This window comes from Hippoglossus hippoglossus, chromosome 18 (genome assembly GCF_009819705.1).
Source record: "Hippoglossus hippoglossus isolate fHipHip1 chromosome 18, fHipHip1.pri, whole genome shotgun sequence".
Lineage (NCBI taxonomy): Eukaryota > Metazoa > Chordata > Actinopteri > Pleuronectiformes > Pleuronectidae > Hippoglossus > Hippoglossus hippoglossus.
This window is the reverse complement of record NC_047168.1, coordinates 5,116,999-5,127,625: the sequence shown is the minus strand read 5'-3', so window position 1 is coordinate 5,127,625 and position 10,627 is coordinate 5,116,999. Positions and strand designations below refer to the sequence as shown.

Genomic DNA, 10,627 nt, shown 5'->3' with positions numbered 1-10,627 from the left:
GGTTCATTCTCTCCTCCTCCTCCTCCTCCTCCTCCAGGATCCCCCTTCTCCTCCTCCTTCTCCTCCAGGATCCCCCTCTTCTCTCCTTACCTCAGTGCAGCTCTCAGCTGTTTGTGTGTAAACGGAGAAAACACGTGTCTTCTGCTAACGCCGTTTCCCTGTTATCAGGCTGAACGAGTCTGTTTGCTAACGCTAGCTCCGCATTAGCATTCAGCTAATTCAGCTACCTAATGTCAGTAATGAAGCACTACCACAGCGTGGTAACATATTTCCTGCATGTAAACTATCAACTGCTGTTTACATACGAAATACACAGGTGACATTAGTCAATAAATCGCTCTATAGACTCCTCATCACTGGAGAGAAGACCGCTCAGTGAGGTCGTCTGGTATTTTGACGCATGAGGGCCACCGTAGCTCTCTTCACGCTCAGGAAGGGAGGGGGGAGTGAGGAGCACAGTTTGATACGATGCCCCCCCCCCCCTTCACACACTGAACCCTTAAGACCTTTTTAAGTGTGATTTTTTTATTTATCATGTTGACTTGTTCCCTTTGTGCCTTTTTATTCAATAAATCAGACATTTGTTTGTTTCCACCTTTACAGAGCAGTGAACAGATGTTAGTCTGAAAAAGAAAAAAGTACTGATTCAAAAAGTTTTGAGATGTTGCAAACCTAAGAACTCAATCCTGTCAACTTGTGAGTGGGGCTCAGCAGCTGGAAACCAGAATTACTTACACTTTCACAAAATCGACGAAGTAGAGAATTTCCTTTCATAGTGAATATTTGTGTATAACATTGTGTGATTCCCGCTTCGTCTACATTGATTTAGTCACAAATTAATTCTGCAACACAGGGAACAGGAACACTCTAAGCCAGCTGAGGATTTATCAACTGCCATATTTTTCATTTCCTGTAAACTTCTCTTCGTCTTATTCTGGGAAATCACATGATCAAACCAAAAGTGAAAGTGTTTTGACCAACAGAATAAAAGGAGGGTGTCTGCTAGCACAGGTCTATATTGGCATATGCAGCGAAGTGTGATGTTTTATCTACAGCAACAGGACACCTACGAATCCTGGATGAAAGACTGCGGCAGATCTCTACAAAGGTGAGTTCCTATTATGTTTTATCAGTTATTTTGTCAGAGAACAACCTTTATTATTTGGACAAGTGACAAGCATTGTATCCTGATACTGCCGATACAAACTTGGCATGTGGCAACGTGAGTCTTCAAGCAGGAAATGTGTAACTGTTTGACAGGTTCAGTGGATGTTATTATCATCCTACAATATTACACCACCTATTGTGTCTCTTTCGAACTGTCAAACTTCAGTGCAGTCAACCTTTATTAAGCCCTTGACTATGGAGATATTCTGAATTCCCATGCTTCGCTCTCAAAACTCAAGCACCTAACTCCTGTGCGTGAACAACAAATACTCGTCCCAGATAGATGTATCATGTTATTCATTTCTAAAGCTCTAATGTTGAAGCTTCCAAACTAACTCACGTCTCTTTTTCTCTCATTTAAAATCTGATGTCTACATTATGTGATCTATTAACTACTGGAACTGGAATAACCACAAAATAAAAGGACATTTAACATTTATTACAATTTATTTACAATTTATTTTGTCCTTCACATTTTTACCCCGTTAAAGTGCAATACAATAAAGTTAATTATATTACTTTATTATCAATTGGTTAAGCATTAAAGGGACCACACCTAGCACTTTGTTATACAACTCTTTGTTGCCTAATGATGAATAAATGAAACATGTACTATGGAAGTCAATGCACTCTCACAGAGGTGAATTGCACCCATTGGCAGTTTTTGGTTAACAGCGCCCCCCAGTGTTTGTAGTGTTAACCTTAGATGTCCCTCATGTATGCACTAATGTTGGCAGAACTGGTTCCACGTAACAGGTTCCACTTAAAATGGAGTTAACTGCCAACTGCCCTCGAACTTGAGTCCCACATTTCCCTTTGAGATTCAAAGCTTTGTGATATGGTATTATTTTGATAAATGTTTTTGTCTTCTCCCTGTTTCTTCATTTTTTTAATGTGTAGCTGTTTTTTTTGTTTTGTTTTGCTGTTCTTGTAATATATTTACTAGACTTCCTAATGGTTAGATAATTAAATAAATAGATAAATAAATACATACAAGGTAGAAAAAAGAAACAAAGAATAATGACTTCTGTTAAGTTCCTTATATTTGACAGTAAAAGCTGTACTCTTTACTCAACTTCATTTGCATGACAGCTGACGCTATTATTTTAATGTTGTAGATTTGACATTCAAACTATGATTGGCTTATAAAATATGATGCATTGTAATATATTTTAAGGATAAAACTTTTCAATAAAATTAACTCCACCTCAAACCAACTATAGCAGTACCACATCACTTATACATCACTACTTCAATCAATTCAATAATTTAAATAAAATGTAAAATACTTTGACTCTGATAATAGTGTAAATTCATGAAGCAACAGGCCAATGAGTTAAGGACTTAAACTTGCAACGTAGTATTTTGCTTTGTTGTATTGTGAAAAACTGGATTAATTCATCCATCATGTTTCAGGGCCTCTACCCATCAGGTGCTCTGCTCAGAGTTTTGTTCTTTGACTTTACTTGGCCTTTAACTAAACATGCAGCATAAACTTGTTTCTGATTACTTTAAGAGAGAAGCAGATTTAATAATCTGGACCGAGTGAGACACGACTGACACTGGACCCAGAATGGATAGTTCAGGGGAGGAAGAGGTAAACAGCTTGTTTTTATAGTTACAACTTTCCCATTAGTGATTGTGAACGGGATTATGAGTCGATTAATTCCACTTTAAACTGCTTTTTGTTTTTTTCTCAATTATCAAGGAGTTCTTTGACTCCTACGATACGCTCCCTGAGCGTTACAGTGAGGAGAAGGATCCCTCAACAACACAGTCTAACTGTAAGTGTGCCAGTCCAGTGAACAAAAGAACATGGTGTGATCTGGAGGTACTGAGAGGTATTTCTTTCTCTTCTCTTATGACAGATGTTTCTCCACCAGAAGAAGTAACACCTCTCTGTTCAGACACAAGGACTGTTTCAGATCACTGCAGTGACACACTCAGAGGCAGTGGGATCATGGAGGACTCCAGCACTGTAGATGTTAAGGGCAGGAATGGAACAAGAAGCACGGCAATTGGAACATCTGCCAATACACGTAAGTGAAAGAAAAAAGTAGTTGCAATAAAAGTTATAAAGAATTTAATCTCAAAACAAGAAATTCATTCAATGAGATGCTTCACCAATGCATGATGCAGTCTTAAATACTCAATATGTGCAACATTTCTTTTTTTATCACGCTACTAGTTGATGAAATTATTATAACTTTACAGCATGCCAGTTTAAATTTAAACTGTAAGACCCACCATAATATATTCATAATTCTGGTTATATGCGTGATGTATCTATTAATATCAACACTATAGTAGAACATATTCAAGGATGTAGCTTTTGACTGATCGCAATGATAAATACAGATCTATGATATTTTATGAGTAATTTTTTTAGATGACTAATTTGACACTAAAGCAAGTCAAATGACAAACAAACAGAACAGGAAACACATGCCTCCTCTCTTAAAATGTCCAGTGTGTAAGATTCAGGTAAAAAAAATTATATTTGAAAGTTGTGATGTGCCGGGGCAGTCGTAAATTGTTTTGATCTTTGTCCTAATATTAATGAAAGTCTGTGCTTGCACACCTAAGTGTTGCTATAGTAGTTTACTGCAAAGCATGAGTTACCCATTTGTCTGTTTACCTTGCAATTACCACAGTCAGATGCAGATCTCATGTTACTTTGATGATGCACTTGGGCCAAAGTAAATTTATTTATTTGTCATTGTGCAGTGCTCTGGTAGTCTCATGTTTTTTATGGTTATAAATAATGCAATTCACAGTGTTCACCATAAGTCCAAGTGAATCTTGCCAGATGTAATGAAATTCCCTACATATTACCCATACCTATATATCACATTCAAAAGAATGTGAAGTCACACATTGACATATTGAGCTAAAAAATGGGACTGATGGATGGACTGACGGATTCAAAACATAACACCTCTGTAGCTATATACATTAATATAATAATCTCTAATTTGTTATTTTTGATGTAATAATATATCATTTATAGATATTTGATTATTGACTTATAAGGTACTCCAGTAAAGGGGTGTAAAAAAAATTGCAGATCAAGATATATACATACTAACTTATTTAACACATATCATCCATACCACCCTAATGCTAAGGGGAATGATCTGAATACCACTGTCCATTGTAATGATGGGTTTAATAATCATTGTTTTCATGCCCACAGAGACACAACAACAGACCTTGTTGGAGGATCTGGGCTTGAAGCAGCGCTACACAGAGAAGCTAACACTGAGCGAAATACTGCAGATTGACCTGAAGGCCATCACTGATGAACCTGCCAAGTGCAACTCAGATCTTCCATGGTATTCCTTAAAGAAACTGATGATGGTTAATGTGACAGCGAGAAATTTACAATCAGAACGTGAATCATCCAATGACGGAGCAACTGAAACGACTGAATTTGACTTCAGTAATCTGAGCGACATGACAGACTCAGGTGACAAGGTAAACCCCCTTGACGTAATCACTGCTCTCTTCCTGTGTTCTGATGGGTTTGTGCAACAGGAAATGGCCCTCAAAATGTCCATGTGTCAGTTTTCTGTGCCTCTCCTGCTTCCAGATTGTGACACAGAGCAGTGCAAACTCATGCTTTGGGCCATGAGAGACATTGTTAAAACGTACAGACCTCAGTCACTTTTACAATCCAAGGGTTTTACTGAAGAAAGAATTGTTCTCTCTGAAATTCCACTGATATCTTTTGTGAGACTGGGGGAATGTTCCATGTCCAAGTCAGAGATTCTCAATAAGCTTTTGAGCAATGACTTTTTTGTTCACCATGATATGGAGTGTGGTGACACCCGTAGAAGAATATCCAATGGCCTGACTGAAATAACTTGGTACCTTCCTTGTGGGAAAAAAAACATTGATATTTTCAGTGAGCCATTAGCTGTAGCTAACCTTCGTGGGGACATTGCTTCATTTGAAACTCAGTTTTCTTTCTTGTGTCAGACATCTGCAGCAGTGTTTGTGTTCTTTGACAATTTGGACCCTGAGTGCAAGCTGCTAACCAACCTCCACCACAAGGCACAGATGTTTTTGGTCGGTAACCAAGAAAGCAAATGCTTTAGTATGGATGCTCTCAAAACAGTAGCAACAAAGCTGGGCTTAACAAAAAACATCATTACAAAGACCAAGCAGAACAATTATGCAGACTTTGTCCAAGGTTTGCGGAAAAAAGTCAACGATGTTATTGAGAACACAAAGGAGAAGATGTGCATTGAGAAGATGGCTGACATTGCCTATGAATTGGGAATCTTGGTTGATGAAGACTGTCCAGAGTGTCAGACTGCCAAGGAAAATGCAGATGCCATAACATCAAAAATTCAAAACACCCTTGAATACAAAGCCACTCAGCTTCCCTTGCATGGCGAAATATGGAAGGAATTAACAATTTTAGAGAAGGAAGAATTTCGTCTTAAAAATCTTGGATCTGAAGACATAGAAATATACAAAGCAGGGCTTCAGAAAGAAAAAGAAAAACTTCGGAAGAAACAGAGCTCTGTAAACATGTCAGATTCCATGACGTGCTTCATCAGTGCAATATCAAGCCCAGGCATAGAGAGATGTTATTTCCTGAAATGGATGCGAATGAACCTTGATAACCTGTCTCGAGAAAAACTGTCTGGCCTCAGGAAGGAGTACAAAGAAAAATGCAAAGATGCTGAGAACAAAGAGGCCATCAAAGTCATTGATAACGAGCTTTCCAACAGCTCACTGGGAATTGAACACTTCTTCCGTGAAATGGGTCAGATCTATGAAGCTTCAGTTTCCCTTCCAGAACAAGATCTGTCACGTAAACAACTACAGCATCTGCCAGAAATCTGTGCAGGATTGTTGCTTGATGGATTTCCCCTGGAGCTTGTAGATGGAGATGCATCCAACATACCTCTCACATGGGTGAGTGATGTTCTCTCTCAGCTCAATGAACTGGTGTCTCCAAAGAACAAGATACTGGTCGTCACGGTTCTTGGAGTTCAGAGCACAGGAAAGTCCACTCTTCTTAACACCATGTTTGGAGTGCAGTTTGCAGTCAGCACTGGCCGATGCACTCGAGGTGCTTTTATGTTGCTCATCAGAATCAATGAAGATGTCAAAAAAGTCCTCAACTGTGACTTCGTGGTCATCATTGACACTGAGGGCTTAAAGTCAGCAGAGCTTGCACAACTGGATGATAGCCATGAGCACGACAATGAGCTCGCAACACTTGTTGTGGGGCTGAGTGACATCACCATTATCAATATTGCAATGGAGAATTCCACACAAATGAAGGACATCCTACAAATAGTTGTGCATGCGTTTCTCAGGATGAAAGAGGTGGGCAAAAAGCCTAAATGTCAGTTTGTTCACCAGAATGTGTCAGATGTTTCAGCCAATGAGAACACCCAAAGAGAGAGGAAACTGCTCTTGGATCAGTTAAACGAGATGACACAGGCAGCAGCCAAAATGGAGAAGAAAGAAAAGAACACCTGCTTCACTGATGTCATGGAGTACAACCCAGAAACTGGGAACTGGTACATTCCTGGACTCTGGAATGGAAACCCACCAATGGCACCAGTCAATGCAGGGTACAGTGAAGCTGTATATCAGTTCAAGAAAAACATCACCCAAATACTAGGAAACTGTGAGTCCTCTGCTAATGACATCTTGAAGTTTAAAGAGTGGATGTCAAGCCTGTGGAGAGCAGTGAAGCATGAAAACTTCATCTTCAGCTTCAGAAACAGTCTAGTGGCTGATGCATACATGAGGCTATGCACAGAATTCAACAAGTGGGAATGGGAGTTCAAAGAATCCATATACAAGTGGATAACATATGCTGAAACAACCATCTCAAATTTAGGAACACCTGCTTCCAAATCTAAAAGAGTTGACATGAGAGAACTCATCTTGAGTTTGAAAAGTGAAGTCTCCACAAAGCTGATGGAATTGGAGAAAGAGCTTCTTGAAAAACTGAAAAGCTATTTCAAGCAAAAAGACGGCCATGTCCATCTCGTAGAAAGATACAAAGAGGACTTTGCAAAAAGTGCAAGGAGTCTTCAACGAGACATGGAGAACTCTGTGTATAGTCAACTCACAGCAGCGGCTGAAATCAAACAGGGACAGACAGAAGTTCAAAAAATCAAGGAAAATCACACAAAAGAAATTGAAAAAGCAGTGTTTGCACTGATGGATGAATGTCGAAAGAAAAACATCCAGATGAGAGATGAAGAACTGAACAAAGAATTTGATAAGATGTGGAAAGAAACAGTAAAGACACTGTCTTTTTCCAAACAAGTGCCAACAGATGTCTTCACTAGTGTCTCCCACTACTTAAGAATAAATCTCACAAACAAAGGGAGTCATGCATCTGAATTGCTGAGTAAAACAAAACTGCAAGATTGTGGCAAAACGCCTTTCATATATAAAGCCAAAGGAATACTTGAAAGAGCTAAAAAGAAGGCGAGCAATTGGCTACCCATTCAAGATCCCACAATCAGGCTACAGAAGATAGCTGACAACATCATAGCTGAATGCATTCAGTATGTGAAGGAAAAAGGGAAAACAGATGCACCTGAAGCAGATGCAAAAAACCCCAAAAACTACTCCGATGCTTACATCCAGGAGATCCTTCGCATAATTGATGACAGGCTGCAAAAGCATGAGGATGTAACCGTAGGCATTGAGTTTGAAGTTTCTCTAAAACAGCACATCTGTGGCATTGCAGCCAGACACTTTCAGAAAATGCACGAAGATTTCCTAAAGGAGAATGACCCTTACTTATGTCTGAACAAAAACAAAAAACTGTTTTGTGATGGTTTTAAAGATTTGTTCAATCAACGAGACCAGAGCCAGAAGAAGGCAGAAGAATTCACCAAACAATGTTTGAAGCCTGCAGTTGAAGACTTTGTCTACAGTAAACTGGGTCCTGCTATCATTCACGAAATGAGGAAACAATCACAGTTCATCACAAGAGTCGGCTCCCAGTATGAAATTTTACTGGATTTGCTCTCAAAGCATAGCTTTAGGGAGTACGTACGGTACATTCGCTCATATGAGGTATATGTAAAGGAGTGGATACTCGACCAAACAGTGAAACACTTATCAAAAGATTCTAAGATGTTTGAGCTAGTGGATCCGCATCTTGACTCAAGTATCAGCAGCATAAAGGCTGCAATCCACAAGGCCAAAAAGAAAACAAGTGCTGACTTGAATACATTCATTAACAACTTCTGTCAGGAACTTGGTGATACACTGGTCATTTCCCAGGAAAAACTTGGTGATTTCATGATGCTGAACAAAGCAAACCAGGAACAGTTTGCTGACTGGTTCACACAGTTTGTGGATAAAATGGAAAAAGCTCTAAAGCAAGAGTTTAAAAAAAGAGACATCCAGAGTATACTTCAACATCTTGATGTCAAGCCCCAGAATGAGCTTTTCACCCAAGTGATTGGATGTGGTAAACAGTGTCCCTTCTGTGCAGTGGCCTGTGTGCGTGGAGGTGGTAAACATTCTGTGCATGAGGCTTCACTGCATAGGCCAAACGGTCTGAATGGATACATGTGGGAAAAAACAGAAAAACTAGCCACTGACATATGCTCGTCATTAGTGGTGAGTGACATCCAATTTCGCTGTGATCCTCCTAAAGTTGAATATCACTTTTACAAAAATTACAGAAACATTTTCCCAGACTGGAACATTCCTCCAGATGGAAGCTATGAGGCATCAGACTACTGGAAATATGTAATGTCAAAGTTCAATAAGGAGTTTGCAAAAGAACATGGTGTAAAGCCTGCTGATATTCCTACAACCTGGAAATATATCACACGTCTGCAGGCAGAACAGAGTCTCAAAGAGTCATTTAACATCAACTGAGAGACAACATGCTATCTGATTAGAGAAGTGCAGCTGATTAATCCACTTTGTTGGCACGTGTCGTTGTGACGCAACTTCCACTTGGGATTTCCTCCTGAAAACTCCTGCGAATGGATTTCTCTTGGTGCGTAACAGCTCAGGACAGCCCGAGGACATTAACAGTTCCCATGTGTCAACACGAATCAGCTGCTTTTTGTTAGTATCTCGACTGAGAAGGACTGGGGGCTTGTTTTGAGTGTAGCATGTTAGCCTGTTGTCGCTCGTAATAAAACACCAACAAGCAGAGTTTATGAGAATGGTGTCTATTGTTCCCAATGTGCTTCAGAGCATTATATCAATGTATCGATGTTAATGCTAATGCTAATGGCTAAGGTAGTTGCTTGCTTGGTTAGCAGTGCATTGTTTTGATTAATGTGTGATTAATGCACCATTTCCACACTTATTTACTTTATATGAACCTATTCATTTTAGTTTTGAGGCATTTTTGTTTTGCAACACCAGTTGCTAGCCTGGTTCAAGGACCAGCTGAGAGTGTGTTTAAGTAGTAAAGGTGCATCTGTTGATTCACACCATTTAGTTTTTGTCAAGTTAATTCGCTCTAATATGTTGTTTGAAGCACTGCTGTGTAACTGTACTGACTTTATGATCACTTTAGTGATGTGTAAAATCGTATTCCTTCAATATGAACATCGAATACATAAAAATGGCGATTTAAAAACGATTGTAAACGGTTATGTGACAGTTAAAGAGTGATAATTCATTGATACTGTTAAAATGTCAATTTTATTTTTTATAATATATCGCGATTAATTGGTTAATGTCAAATGTTGTCATGATAAATAGTTAATATCACTGTGACTGCAGTATGTTGTTATTCATATGGTTGTACTGTACAGAATGAGATGTTCCAAAAGACATCAGTGAGGTCTCATGTTGGAAACAGAGGGAGAATAGAATAACCTACTTAGATCCAGGACATCCCTCATAAACGTGATGAGAAACAATGAGGATGTAAGGACATAGAGTTTGAAGTTTCTCTAGAAGTTAGTGACATCTAGTGGTGAAGTTAAATGTTGTAGCTGAACACCCTCACATCACCGTCCCCTTCCAAACAGGAAAGAACCCGTGGAGGTAAAAACTCAAAAGGTCTTTAGTTTGTCCAGTGTGGACTACAGTAAAAAACAAAACATGGTGGCCTCTGTAGAGAGGACCTGCTCCTGATATAAATATAAAGTATTTAAATATAAAGGGCCCATTCTATAGGGTAAAGAAAACAACAATTCTTACAACTTTGAATAATTTGTAATAATAATCCAAACAATGGATGTTTGTTTTGTTGATGTGTTGCACTGAACAACACTTTTTGAAACTGACTATGTGTTGCAATTGCAGAAATGTTAACAATAATATTTTGGTGTGACTTCTGCTGCATATAATACTTATTTTTACATCCATATATGTGAAAAAGAATGTTTTTCTCTGGGTGTGTAAATAATCAGATTCATGATAACCTGTTAAATAGTATAGTATAGTATAATAATGAAGGAAATGTAATGGATCTGTAGGAGTTTTTTTCAAT

At 38.8% G+C, this 10,627-nt stretch overlaps 1 protein-coding gene across 6 annotated transcripts; it reads left to right on the top strand.

Moving 5' to 3' along the window:
- Positions 1-674: 674 nt before the first annotated feature.
- Positions 675-10,606, top strand: LOC117779330 (up-regulator of cell proliferation-like). Of its 6 annotated transcripts, none has more exons than XM_034615425.1 (6): positions 675-1,108; positions 2,684-2,764; positions 2,876-2,951; positions 3,036-3,110; positions 3,186-3,206; positions 4,364-10,606. In XM_034615425.1, exons 2-6 carry the CDS (start codon positions 2,741-2,743, stop codon positions 9,046-9,048), a joined length of 4,881 nt encoding a protein of 1,626 aa, XP_034471316.1. In that variant the 5' UTR covers positions 675-1,108; positions 2,684-2,740; the 3' UTR covers positions 9,049-10,606. The 6 variants fall into 6 exon arrangements, 4 of the variants coding, with proteins under 4 accessions (XP_034471316.1, XP_034471315.1, XP_034471314.1 ...); XR_004616986.1 differs by having other exon boundaries at positions 679-1,108; positions 3,036-3,206; positions 4,364-9,115; positions 9,307-10,606; XR_004616985.1 differs by having other exon boundaries at positions 679-1,108; positions 3,036-3,206; positions 4,364-9,139; positions 9,235-10,606.
- The last annotated feature ends 21 nt before the right edge of the window (positions 10,607-10,627 follow it).